This window comes from Tursiops truncatus, chromosome 8 (genome assembly GCF_011762595.2).
Source record: "Tursiops truncatus isolate mTurTru1 chromosome 8, mTurTru1.mat.Y, whole genome shotgun sequence".
NCBI lineage: Eukaryota > Metazoa > Chordata > Mammalia > Artiodactyla > Delphinidae > Tursiops > Tursiops truncatus.
Genome location: NC_047041.1, coordinates 56,123,719 through 56,137,155, shown reverse-complemented (window position 1 = coordinate 56,137,155; position 13,437 = coordinate 56,123,719). Strand labels below are relative to the sequence as shown.

At 52.6% G+C, this 13,437-nt stretch overlaps 1 protein-coding gene across 6 annotated transcripts in view; it reads left to right on the top strand.

Moving 5' to 3' along the window:
• SLCO2B1 (solute carrier organic anion transporter family member 2B1) overlaps nt 1–13,437 on the top strand; it is a 50,940-nt gene that overhangs the window by 30,669 nt on the left and 6,834 nt on the right. For all 6 annotated transcript variants that reach the window (XM_033862272.2, XM_033862270.2, XM_033862269.2 and 3 more), the window contains 3 exons: nt 3,916–4,018; nt 8,255–8,612; nt 10,707–10,872. In XM_033862272.2, coding sequence (XP_033718163.1) covers nt 3,916–4,018; nt 8,255–8,612; nt 10,707–10,872 — 627 coding nt within the window. The remainder of the gene's footprint in view (nt 1–3,915; nt 4,019–8,254; nt 8,613–10,706; nt 10,873–13,437) is intronic.

Below are 13,437 nucleotides of genomic sequence, written 5' to 3'. Positions count from 1 at the left end.
TAGCCACATTCAAAAGGAAAAGAAATTAATTTTAAGAAGAATTTTCTTTAATCCGCTATATTTAAAACATTCTCATTTTAGCATATCATAACTATGAAAAACTAATTGTGAGATATTTTCCATTCCATTTTTTATACCGAGTCTTTGAAATGCAATGTGTATTTTACACTTACGGCCCGTCTCAATTTGGACCGGCCATTGTTCCAGTGTTCAGTGGCCACGTGCGGCTGGTGGCTGCAACAGACAGCACAGCTCTGAGATATAAATGAATAATAGACCCACAGTGCCTCATCCAGAGAAGCAAGACTCAAATGTCAGGCCCCTTCACATCACCCCACGAAGGTGCCTCCTGATTCCGCCAGTCCTGCACCAGACTTCTGATTCACAGGGCTTGGTGCATAAAGTGTAAGTTTTCGACTCGGGCAGGCTTGAGCTCAGATCTTAGTTCTGCCACTTGCTAGTTGTGTGATGTTGTGCAAGTTACTGTCGACTGAAAAAAAAAAAAAGCACAACATGAGAGTTGTGAATTAAGTTTTATTTGGAGCAAAATGAGGACTATAGCCTGGGAGACAGCATTTCAAATAGCTCTGAGAAACTGCTCCAAAGAGGTAGGGGGGAAGGTCAGTATGTATGTGATTTTGGTGAAGCTGGGGGAGGAGGTGTGGTACCTGCAGTCAAGCACACATTTCTGTAGAAGGTTGCTGCTAGGAGCAGACGTCACCATGAAGGATTTTAGTGCTTTTCTAGGTATGAGGAGATGCACAAACTGGGCTCATAAAATCTTCTCCTGAAAATATCTAACTGTCTGAAGGCCTGTTCTGCCAGTTTTTCCCAGAGCACAGCGTGTCTTATTCCTGGTCTCCACCCTGAACTCCTTTCAGGGGATGTTGAAGGTCGGCGGTCACAGCGGCTTGTGATTTAATCCTTGTAGAGGCAGACGGCAAGTACCAGGTTTTAGTCAGCATTACCTAACCTCACAACTTATTTGCTCCTGTGTGGCGTGTAAGTCTCCTTCCCTTGCAGGTCCCAGCGAGGCTGGAGCAGGGGCCACCAGCCCACATACCAGTGGCCTGGCATGCCTGGAGTCTCCGTTCTGCTAGGCCCTGGGGGCTCAGTGTGGACCCTTTGCCCTCCCTTGAACCAGCAGCCATCTCTGAGCTTGCTGCCAGCACTATAGCATCTCCCGTTGATGTTCTTCTCATTTTCCTTCCAAGAGCCTGGCGTTGCCTGCACCCACTGCCTGTGGGAGCCATCTCTTGCACTCCTTCTTTTCATAGATGTTTCACAGACATGCACTATTTCACTCCAGGCCCTGTGCTAGGCATCAGAGTTTCAACAGAGAACAAGGTAAATGTGGTCCCTCCTCTTGCAGAGCTCAGAGTTCAGCAAGGGAGAGACACTGAACAAGGTTTTACTCAGACCCTAAGTGTGTATAAGATGGATAGTTATTTTCTCTGAAAATCAACTTAACTTCTACTCTGAATGCCCATCCTCCTGGCTCAGTAGGAAACTCAACTTCAGCCTTTCTCAGGGCTCCCCCACCAAGGTGAAGCAAAGGTCCTGAGGTCTTACAGGGTGTCCAGGCACCAGGGAGGTCCTATCCTCAGCCCCACCGCACCCCTAGCAGGTATCAGCCTCAATCCATCCTGGCCCATGTGGCCCGCCCTTAACCTGCTAGGAGTTGAGAAGCTCCATGTGGCTGGGAACATGGGGACCCAGCCTCCTTAAGTCCTTCTGCAGCCTGCCCCTCAGAAGTGAACTGCTTCCTTGGGTACTGTCGCAGAGGCTATGTGGCTTCCTGCTTCTCAGGGAACCCCTCTCTCCTCTCCCTCTCCAAACAGCCCCCCTCCCCATCCCCCAAAACACCCAGATTAATCTTCTCAATGGCATCAGGCTTTGGAAACAAAAGCCAGAAAGGAAAATCTTGCAACCATGACTTTCTGCCCTGCCACGAACCTCCCCTGAGGCCAGGAAACCCAGAGCCCAATACCTGCTGGAATAAAAAGTAGAGACGAGGAAGGGAGAAGCCCACGGGGGACAAACACACTTGAACGGATGTTTGAATGAATTTCCCTGCTGGGGCAGGGCCAGCCTTGAGCCAGCCAACACCTGCAAGTGAGGTGGAAGAGGCTTGGAACAGGGCACTCCCAGGGTGGGGGCCCTCGTGGAGGTCCTGAAATGTGGGGAGATCCAGTATTTGCTCCCTTAAAAAAAAAAAAGATGAGAGACAGAAGAGAAAGTGTCAGACACCAGCCAGAGGATGAAGCTTATGGGGACCTCACAGAGGCTCTGTGGGGAGAGAAGAGGCAGAACCAGAGACCTCAGATGAGCTCTCCAGCCCAACCCACCCTTCCCCATGGTATATAGCACCCCAGACCAGGGCGAAGTCAGTTTGTGCTTGCATGCTCCTAATGATGGGGAACTCACTTCCTCCCAGGGCAGGCTCATCCAAGCTGCTCGTCACATTGGGCTTCAGTCTTTCTCCATGGAACTTGTTGCTTCTAATCTTGGTCTCGGGCTGCACAGAAAAATGTAGTAAAATCAGACCCCACTTGATCACTTATACTTGAATGACCCTGTGCCAGAAGCAACTTCTCTAAGACTTAGTTCCTCATATAAAAAATGGGTACAGTAATAGTACCTGCCTGAAAGCACTGCTGTATTGGAGTAAGGCAGGCAGAATACCCAGCACTTAGTGTGGTTCCCTCAGGGCCTTGGTTCCCCCTGCCCTTAGGATGAACCAGCCAAATGCACACAGGCCCTGGAGTCAAGCTGTCGGGGTTCAAATCCTAGCCAAACCACTTACTAGTTGTGTGACCAGGCAGGTTACTTCATCTGTCTGTGTCCCAGTTCTATCTCCTGAAAAATAAGGATTACAATGGTACCTACTTCAGAAAGTTGCTGTGAGGTTTCCATGAGTTAATGGATTTGTCATTGGAACAGCACTGGGATGGTAGTAAGTGCTTAGTAACCATTAACCATTATCTATCTTTATTTCCTTCCCTCTTTGGCGCAATCAGAAGACCATAATTGTATCACCCCTAGCCTTCTCTTTTCTGGGATCAGAGACCTTTTTTTCAGGAGTTGCACAGAGGCCATCCTCACCTAGGTGGAGGGGCACACTACAGGGTAGCCATGAGCTTCCTCAGTCGCAGGGCTGAGCAATCCCCTCTGGGTGTGGCCTGACTCATCCAAAAGGAGGAGGGGGCTGTTGCCTCTTGGCTCTCCCAACCCACTTCCCTTCCTGGCGCAGCAGACAGGATGGAACAGGATGGGCGCTGGAGGCCCCTGCTCATGGTGACTCTCCAGGTGATGACAGCCATGAGGGATACGGAACTGAAGATAGCGGGATGGCGATAACCTTGGATAGAAGTTGGTGATGCTGCTGATGGTGGTGAAGACAGTGGTAGGGAGAACAGTGACGTGAGAGACGGCGATGATGATATTAGTGATTCCGATAATGATGTTGTTGCTGGTGATTCTGAAGGGTCAGGTGACAGTGATGATGTGATAATGATTGTGAGATTGCGCAGACAATTAGTGACCTTGACAGAGACAATGACAATAGTAAGGACTACATTGGTTGTTTACTTATGATGATATTGGCGATGTGAATGGGGGTGATATTTAAGGTGATGAGAATAACGATGATGGTGGTTGTTACGGTGGGAATTTTCACGGTAGTGTCGGTTATTACGATGTTAATAATGGTGATGACAGAGTTCAACCATTGGAATTTCATCCATTTTTTCAAAAACTACTTAAGTATCTATGGGGCCAAGAACAAATGGGTCACTGCTGGCAGTGACAGACCCCCGCCCTCTCCTCTCCCAGAGCCCCCTTCCCCAGCCCAGAGCATCTTTGAGCAGAATGCCTGGCCTCCAGCTGACTGCCCTTGGCCATGTGTCTTTCCAGGGTGAGGACGCCTCCTCTGAGCGGAGCCCTGGGGAGTCCCCAGAGAAGAAGGATGGCCTAGCCCAGATTGCCCCAGACTTGACTGTCATCCAGTTTATCAAAGGTGAGTGAGCTGAGGCCAGAGGTGGGGCCAGAGGGGCACATGGGACTGTACAGAATCCAGCCCTTCCAGCCTTTGTTGATTCACCTTCCACAGCTACAGGCCCTTCATGAGCACCATATATTCCTGGTCAGTCTTTGCTCAAAGGGTCCCCTTTGCCTGGAACATCATTTTTTTTTTATCGCCACCTATTAAAATCTTTCTTGTCCCTCTAGGTCAAACCACTCTGTCCTTCCCCCAGCCTGGCTCTCTCTCCTCTAGGCTCTCCGAACCTCAGGACTCCTGTGTCAGCTCAGATCTGGACTGTCCAACCCTTCTACCAAGCAGTGAGCTCCTGAGGCTCAGGGCCTGTGCTGGCTCATCTGTGACCCTTCTTCTCCTCCCACCATGGAGCCTGCAAACAGGAGGCTCTCAGTAAATATTTATTTTTATTGAAGTCCTTGGCTGTGGCATGGGCCAAAGGAGCTCTGGGCTGAAGTCCAGAAATCTGGGCTTTTGTCCTGGGCCCTTGCTCCTCTCTGGGCCTCAGTTTCTCCATCTGTACAGTGAGAGGTGAGATCCATGTCACTCTGACCCTGAGACTACGAACTCAATTGATCAATAACCAGGGTCCATGTTGTGACCACACCATCCTTTCTAAACAGTCTGATCCCACAAACACTGAGTGCCTGTGGTGCACCAGAGCACTGGACAGCGAGTCAGAAGACCCGGTTCAGAGGCTGCCCCTGACACTGACCCGCGTACGATCTTTTACAAGTTACTTTCCTCCTCTAACCAGAGTTTCCTCATCTGAAAGATTGGGTCAGTAATCCTTGCTCTGCCCCTCTCAAGGACGGTTAGGAGACTCAAATGGGAGGATGAATGGAAGGTCCTTCATATGGATTAAAAAAGTGTGCTTATATTGATACGATACAATTATTCTTTCAGTCATCACCCCTGCCCTCCTGTTATAATTCTGACCATATCCCAGGACAGTAAGTTGAGTTGCCTGTGGTTTAGGAGGGCGATAACCACAGAGTTTGCTTGAACCACCCCCCATCCCCAAGGAATTCTGCAATAGGAAGTTAATTAGGCCCACTTCTTGGGGCCTAAGTTTTGATGCTGAGGTGCCAGTGATCTAGCCCCTGGTTCTCCAGTACTCTCAGGGAAAGGGGGGCCTGGAACCCAAGAGGCTGGGCCTAGAGGCAAGGGCTTAGACTCCCTAACCTCAGGTCACCCCCAGCTGCTAGAAGGCCCTAGTGTGCTGTTCCATGGAAGAGCTTGTTACTCATTGCTTTGGCTTCAGCCCAGAGGAAAGCTGGGGCAAGTTGCTGAAACTGGATCCTGGAGCAGGTGTCCTGGGCCAGATTATCTCTGATGGTTTCAGCTCCTGCATGATCCTAGGGGAGACCACGGCATGGCTGGCACAGGCCCTGTGGCTGGTCAGCCACCCTGGCTTCTGGGCTTTCTGCTGAGCTCCAGAGGTGCCAGTCTGATCCAAAGGCTTGGCCTTGACCACCTAGGACCAGTGGGGAGGCAGAGGGAGGAGGAAACATGGTCCTTCTGCTGGAGGAGTCCTAAACTCAGGGGAAGACAGTCTCTGAGCTAAGGAAAGGCTATCTGATGGGGGAGACATAGTCCCTGAGCTGGGAGAGGCCCTGTTTGATGGGAGAGACACAGGTCCCTGTCTGATGGAGGGTACATAGTCCCTGAATGGAGGGAGAACTTGTCTTGTCTAATGGAGGAGACCTGGCTTCTTTGCTGGAGGAGGCCCCTGTCTGATAAGGGAGACATAGGCTCTCAGTGGACAGAGGCCCTGGCTTGTCTGATGGGAGGAGACATTGTGCTGACTTAAGGGAAGCCCCTGTCTAGTGGGAAAGAAAGTCTCTGAGCTAGAGACAGCCCTGGAGTTCCCCTTCAGGCATCCTTATCTAAACTAAAGGCATAGCCCTGCCCTCCAGAAATTTTCCATCTGTTCTAGGGACAGGTTGCAGATGCTGAAGAGAGATAGAGGATGGGGACAAAGTGTACTCTGCACGGGAGAATGGGACGGAAACAGTCCATGAGATGGAGCCCTCTGGAGTCAGGCAGCCAGAGGCACGGGAACGCAGGACGGGGTGGGAGTGGAGGGATAGAAGGGACAACGACCCTTACACGAGGAGCCAGGAAGCTCCCAGCAACTCCTGGCCTGGCCCAGACCTTCCTAGACGAACTTGGGCGAGTCCCTGCCCTCTCTTGGCCCTACTTGCACCATGAGGTCACCCATACAGCTTGGGCCAAGCCCAGGCTGCTCCTGGCCAGGACAGCTCAAGGAGGAAGGCAAGCTGGGGCAGCTCACTGGGGTGAAGGCCCGGCGTCACTCCCTCCCCGCTCCAAGTGCCGCTGAGTGCACTGCGTGTGTGGCAAGGAACCGAGGACGGGAGGAAGGCCTGGGACAGGAAGAGGGGGAATTCCACAGCCCCAGCTCCCAGCCACCCTGCCCAAGAAAACAGTTCTTGGCCAGGCCCAGGGGGCTAGGGAACCAGCTGGCTTGGCTGGCCATGCTCTGAGGACAGAAACTCCCTGGCCCTGAAGCTGCAGGAACTGAAGGGAGCCCCGCTTTCACCCCCACTCGGCCCAGAGAAGCCCATGGCCATCTCCCCCCACCAGCCCAGCCTGGCAAGTGTTTAAAGCTCCTCTGGTGCCTCTTCTTCTTTTTTTTAATTTAAAAAAATTTTTTTTATTTTTATTTTTTTATTGTCTGTGTTGAGTCTTTGCTGCTGCACTCGGGCTTTTGTCTATCTGCAGTGAGCGGGGGCTACTCTTCGTTGTGGTGCCCGGGCTTCTCATTGCGGTGGCTTCTCTTGTTGCAGAGCACTGGTTCTAGGCATGCGGGCTTCAGTAGTTGTGGCACGTGGGCTCAGTAGTTATGGCTCGTGGGCTCCAGAGCACAGGCTCAGCGGCTGAGTCACACGGGCTCAGTTGCTCCACGGAATGTGGGATCTTCCCGGAGCAGGGATCGAACCACTGTCAGGTGGATTCTTAACCACTGCACGACAGGGAAGCCCCGATGCCTCTTCTTAGAAAGGCCTTTTCTCCTCTCTCCCTCATACCTTATGTCTAACTTCATCTCGCCTCCTGAGGGCAGAAACACATCTTTCTCTTCTGTTGTTGGTGGAGAGAAAATCCCACAAAGCCTTCTGGTCCAGTCACCTCGGCTACCCCTGCTGATGAAGGCCCTGAAGCTCAGAGTTCAAGACCAACCCAATGTCATGTGCCCTTCAGTTTAGCAGACTTGCAGCGAGGGAGACCTGTACACAGGCATTGGTTTAGGAGGCAGCATGGGAGCGGAGGGCTTCAAAGCCAGAGCCGTCTCGTCTGTTCTTGTTTCCATGCTTTTGCCCCGGCTGTGCCCCTATAGGAATTCGTTCCCCTCCACCTCTCCAGATCCTCTCATTCTTCAGACCCTACCTCTGTCCTACCTGCAAGAAGCTGCCCAGCACCAGGCCTGCTGAGCTTCCACCTTCTCTGGAGGTCTTAGGTTCTGCTCTAACATTTTGCTATTTGATCACCTATTAGTCTGTATGTCCATTCATCCATTCTCTCGTTCATTCATTCTCTCACTCATTCCATAAGTATACTACTATATACCCTGGGCTGTGGAGATGCAACGATGGACGCAACAGATAAAAATCCCTGCTCTAAATGAAGCTTACATTCTGCTGGGGTGACAGTAGAATGGCTAAATGAGTAAAATGTGTAGTATGTTAGGTAAAGTGCTGTGGAGAAACATAAACTAGGAATGGGGAAATCAGGGGAGTGGGCGCTGTCCCATATTGGGGACACAGAAGGGAAAACAAAGGCCTGGGTTGGCTTGGAAAGAGCTATTGCAGGACAGGATGGAAAGGACTGAGTGGAGGTAAAAATAAGATGAATAAGTAGAACAGAAGATATGAGATGGGATGAGATGAATGCGACAGAATCAAATGGGATGGTATAGAAGGGAACTACATGGAATCGCATTTTGAGTAGAACTGAGTGCAAAGAAGTGCGATTGAATAAAATGCAGTCTAACTCAGTGGAATGGAAAGCAACCGAATTTCAAAGACGGAATATTATTACATGGAAAGGAGTCAAATGTAATGCGATGGAACTGAATGCAACAGAATTAAGTGGAATGAGATGGGATGGAAGGAATGGAACAAATTGAACAGGCAGGATGGGACGGAAACACGTGGCGTGGACAGTCCACTCTGACCTTCCCTCCCCTCACCCCAACAGTCTTTCCCAGGGTGATGCTGCGGACCCTGCGCCACCCCATCTTCCTGCTGGTGGTCCTGTCCCAGGTGTGCATGTCGTCCATGGTGGCAGGCATGGCCACCTTCCTGCCCAAGTTCCTGGAGCGCCAGTTCTCCGTCACAGCATCCTATGCCAACCTGCTCATAGGCTGCCTCACCATCCCGTTGGCCATCGTGGGCATCGTGGTGGGGGGCATCCTGGTCAAGCGCCTCCGCCTGGGCCCCATGCACTGCGGCACCCTTTGCCTGCTGGGGGCTCTGTTCTGCCTGCTTCTCAGCACGCCCCTCTTCTTCATGGGCTGCTCTACCCACCAGATTGCAGGCATCAACCACCAGCCTGGGTGAGTATGTGCAAGAGCGTGTGAGTAAAAGCTGCAGGAGGGTGCCAGGGACACGGGAGGGGGTGGCCCGGATAAGGCCAGATCAGTGGGGCGCCCCCCACCTCAAATCTCCCCTCCCCTCCCCTCCCCGCTTGGCTCAGCTGTGAACAGTGGGACTTGTCTCCTGAATGCTCCAGGGAAGGTGTCAGGCACCCCTAGGTAGGGACGGGACTTCGTGGGCAGGACAGCTCAGGCCTGGGGCGGGGTGGAAGATGAGGCAGGACAAGGCCACTTATGTGGACGGCACAGGTAAGAAGGCCCCTATCAGGAGTGCTGCAGAGGGGACTTATGCCCTAGGAAGGAGTTGGCCTGGAGACTTCAGAGATCCTTGGTCCTTAGAGGCTGGGAGCTAAAATTCTGCTGTTCCATGAGAGTTCTTTTCCACATCTGTGGGGCAGCACCTGCCTCTACCCTCCAGGGGGGAAGCCTCTGATGCCTATCTCCCTTCTCCTTCCCCCACCCTGCCCACAGCCCTCCATAGACACAGACTCTCTCCCCCGGGAACCGTCTTGGAGAGAGTGTTGGAAGTTCCATTGCTGCCTCTTCTCCGGAATGATTTTGTTTTTCCTGGGAAACTGCTCCAGGCTTAGGTTGGCCCAACACCCAGCTAGAATCCCCCAACTTGCTCTGTTCTCTCCTCTCCCTTGGCATCTCCTCCCTCCACCCAGGGGCCAACTTTCCACACCTGGGGCTCCTTCTGTGTGACTGCGGGGGCCTCAGCCCAGGAATGATCAGCCCTTGCCCCTTCTGTCCCAGCTCCCACCTTGACGACCTCTCCCCCATCTCCCTTCCCTCTCCCCTCCTTCCCTGTCCCTTCTCCTTTTCCCAAAGGTCCAGGGTGGGTCCTTCTGTCTGCAGAGCCTTGTTCTAGGCACCGAGGTGGGGCTTCAGCCAGGCTCTCGTGAAGCCCCTGGTCTGACGAGGGAGCCAGGACATTTTCATGATATTTAGAGTAAAAAGTAAATGAATATTTCACCACAATTTTTTAAAAAAGCAAATGGGAAAAAGTGAGCCTACCTCACATGCCTCATTTGTCTCCTCTTCTGAAGCCTCTCACCCTGACCCTGACATCTCATCTCATCCAGGTTCTCATCTATATTCTTGCAATTTATTCAGCTTTGGGTTATAATTCATTGAAGAAGCCTTTGGGGACCAACTGAACAAACTGAGAATTTCTCAAACTCCAGAACAACTAATGGTACCAACAGCTGCTGAGAACTGAGGGTCTCCTACACGTCCAGCTCCTCCCATATTCCGTATTATTAAACCCTCACGGGATCTCCGGGATGGGTCTTACCATTATCCCCATTTCACAGATGAGGATAGCAAGGCTCAGAGAGGTGGAGTCACCTCCCTTCTGATCTCCTGCCCCTGGGCATCCCTGTCCCCGGTCAGACTAGAGCGGAGTGACTCCTGGGACTTGGGGGCAGGCCCCCAGAAGGGAGTCAGGTGGGTCTAAAATGTGCCCTAGACAGTGAACAGGGCAGTGAGAGTGAGGGAAAGGTCGTGAGACTGCAGGATGGCGATGGGAAGGGGAACCTGCAGAGCTGACAGAGAAACTGAGGCCAGAGAGAGGCAGGAACAGGTCGGAGATCCCACAACTACTCAGGTACTCTGACTGGGCCCCTCACATACAGTTCTAATTTTCCCAGAAAAGGAAGCAGTCCAGCTCGTTGAGATAAAGGCACTTTTCATCTGAGACTAAATTCTGAGAAGAATTTACCTCATGCTCCCTAAAAGAAAGGGTCATTGAGGAGCAGAGATGTTTGCAGAAGCAGCTCAAAGACTTGTAGGGTCTTGGGGCTAGAAGGGGGTCTCAGAGCCTCTGGTCCAGACTCTGCTCCCCCCTTCTCCCATTGGAGGCCTCTTGCAGCTTCCACTGCAAGGGGCTCACAATTGCCTGTCATGGAGCAGCTCAGACAGTGAAAAACCTCTGCGTGGAGCTGAAATCTCTGACCATGGCCGTCAGGGGAGGTTTCAGGGCTGAGGGAGCCCTGGCTCGTGGCCTGAGGGAGGGAGAGCCAGGCCAACCTTGCCGGCCTTCTCTCCCACCAGTGCCCAGCCTGGGCTGGAGCTGTTTCCAGGCTGCACGGAGCCCTGCTCCTGCCCGTCAGACGACTTTAACCCTGTCTGTGACTCCAGCGCTCGGGTGGAGTACCTCACGCCCTGCCACGCAGGCTGCAGGAGCCGGGTGGTCCACGAGGCTTCGGACAAAGGCCAGGTGGGTCAGGCCTCTGGCCGCTCCCTCTGCCTCCCATGGGCTCTGCCCTCCCCACCTCTGTGCGCCTGCCCCGCTCCCAGCTCTGAATGGTCTCACTTTGGCTCGTCTCTCTGTCTGTGTCATCTGTCTCCTGCTGGCAGATGTAGAACTTTATTCTTTCAATAAGCTTTCATTGCCAGCCTGGGCCCAGCCGTGTGCCAGGGCTCAGAGCACAGAGGTGAACCAAATCTGGCCCCGGCTGTCTATGCAGGGGAGGGGTAGAAGGAAGTAACTCAGGAATTCCAGGGGTGGTGATAGGCGGGAGAGGTGGTCCCCTCAAGTACAGACAAGGATGCAAGGAGATACATCCCACCTGGGAGGGTCCCAAAAGGCCTCACGGGACGTGGCAGGTGTGTTGGATCTTCAAGCATGGGCAGGCAAACTAGGGAAGGGCTTTCTAGGCAGGGAGGGCACATCACATGGTACACACACACACACACACACACACACACACACACACACACAAATACAATGTTTCAAGAAACTGCAAAGAAATTATTGGAGCAGAAGCATAAGGGTTCATGGAGGGAAAGCAAAGCCCAGACTAGGAAGGGCCTTGAATGCCAGGCCACGAGTGGGGCCTTCATCTGGAGAGCAGTGCAGAGACTTGGATGGGTTTTAAGCAGGGGAGTGACAGGGTCAGACCTGTGTCTGATCACATTTGAGGCCATAGTGCAGAGGAAGGTGAACAGAATGCAGGCCAGGAGACAGGGAGACCAGTGGGGAGGCTGGAGCAATGAGCCCATTCAGTCAGTCAGTCAGTCAGTCAACAACAAACCTTCGTGGAGCCTCTCCTTTGTGCCAGGCCCTGTGCTGGGGGCTGAGGACAGACTCAGAGCCAAGGGTCCCTGCTGTCAAGGAACTCCCGGGGATGCGGTTGTGGGAGAGAGGAGGAGTGGACAGCGTAACCAGCAGCAGTGCGTTCTACGTGAATCTTAGAAGGACCACCAAGACCAGCTGGTTCCTCCTCTCCTTTCCTCTCATTGCCCCCAAAGGAAAAGTGGGGACAATGCTCACCTTCCTCAGGCCACCCCCCACCAGCTGGAATAAAGCATGTGTGTGTGGGTGTGGTGTCAGGCTGGTTGTTATGACAACGCCTCCCTCTCTCCGGAGACCCCCACTCCCATCATGCAGAACCCCTGCCATTGTGTGCTGCTGGGCATCCGCATCTAAGCCCAAGACTCCTACAGGGAGAGACCTGGGCCCCACGGGCTGGCGCAGAGTAAAGCACCTGGTTGACGTTATTTCAGAAACCAGCCAGGCACCACCTGAGCTGTGTAAACTGTTCGCATTTGGAATAATCGCAATCCAGGCTTTCGAGCCTCCTAGCACTTACTGTCCTGACTTGGTTTGATCTCCCTGAGACCCTTCCAAAGTCCCCCAGGTCCTGGCAGCTGGGGTTGGATCCCTGAGGCAACAGTGAACTCCTGCGGATAGGGGCCTGTGAGCACTGCGGCCAGGCCACCTGATTCAAATCCCTGTTCCGCCTCTAACTGGCTCTGTTACCATAGGCAAATTTTTAAATCTGTGCCTCAGTTTCCTGGTCTGTGAAATGGAGGTGATAGTATTGAGTGCCTACTATATACCAGGCACTGTGCTAATGTTTTACCCGGATAAATTCATTAAGTGAAGAGCCACATGACATAATCCAAGAAAAGCACTCAGCACGGTGCCTGAGGAATTTTAAGCATGCAGTAATAACACACTTCTATTATGCCCATTATACAGATGGGGAATGGAGGCCCAGGAAAGGACCAGGCATTGCCCAAAGTTTTAATGCCAGAGCTGGGACTAGAGCTGAGGGCTCTGGCCTCTGAGCCCAGACCCCTCTCCAGTGCATCCTCAGAGGTTGTGTTGGGTATAGTATTTGGAGGAAGGTGTAGCTGAGTCCTGGTCAGCACTCACGAACTGTCACCCTGGCCTGGAATTGTCTGTTGGTGAGCCTGCCTCCTCAGGCCAACCTGAGCTACTCAGCCCAGAGGTGGATCAGTCAGTGTCCAGCACAGCTGCACTCAGTAGCAATTTATGAATGAATAAATGTGAGATTGGAAGGCTGGCAGCATCTAGGGCTCAGGGGCTGGGGTCCTAGGGAGTGAGAATCAGAGGCAGCTGGAGAGATTAAAGTCATTCATAAGACGAACTTCCTGCCATGGAATTAGATGAATATGAATGAAGGGCTGGGAAAACTCCAAGAGAAAGGCCTCTAGCTGTTTTATCTCTCCCAGCAACCTTCTGCCTCCAGAAAAAAGAACAGGATGATTCTCTTCCGATAACCTGGCCTTGGCATATTTCTCCACTTACCTGTCCCTTTATTGTATCTCCGACCCAGTGGCTTCCTCAGCCCGTGGTGAAGGTCCAGACAGTGTGTGCTCAGGGGGGCAGGCCCACATGGCAGCATAGCCTTGGCGTGCAATGCCAAGCGCCCAAACACCCAAGCTGGAATCCTAGGTCTCCAATCTCCCCTCTCTCTCTCTGTCTCTGTCTCTCTCTCTCCCTGTCTCTTTCTCTCTCACCTTGCCCTAATTC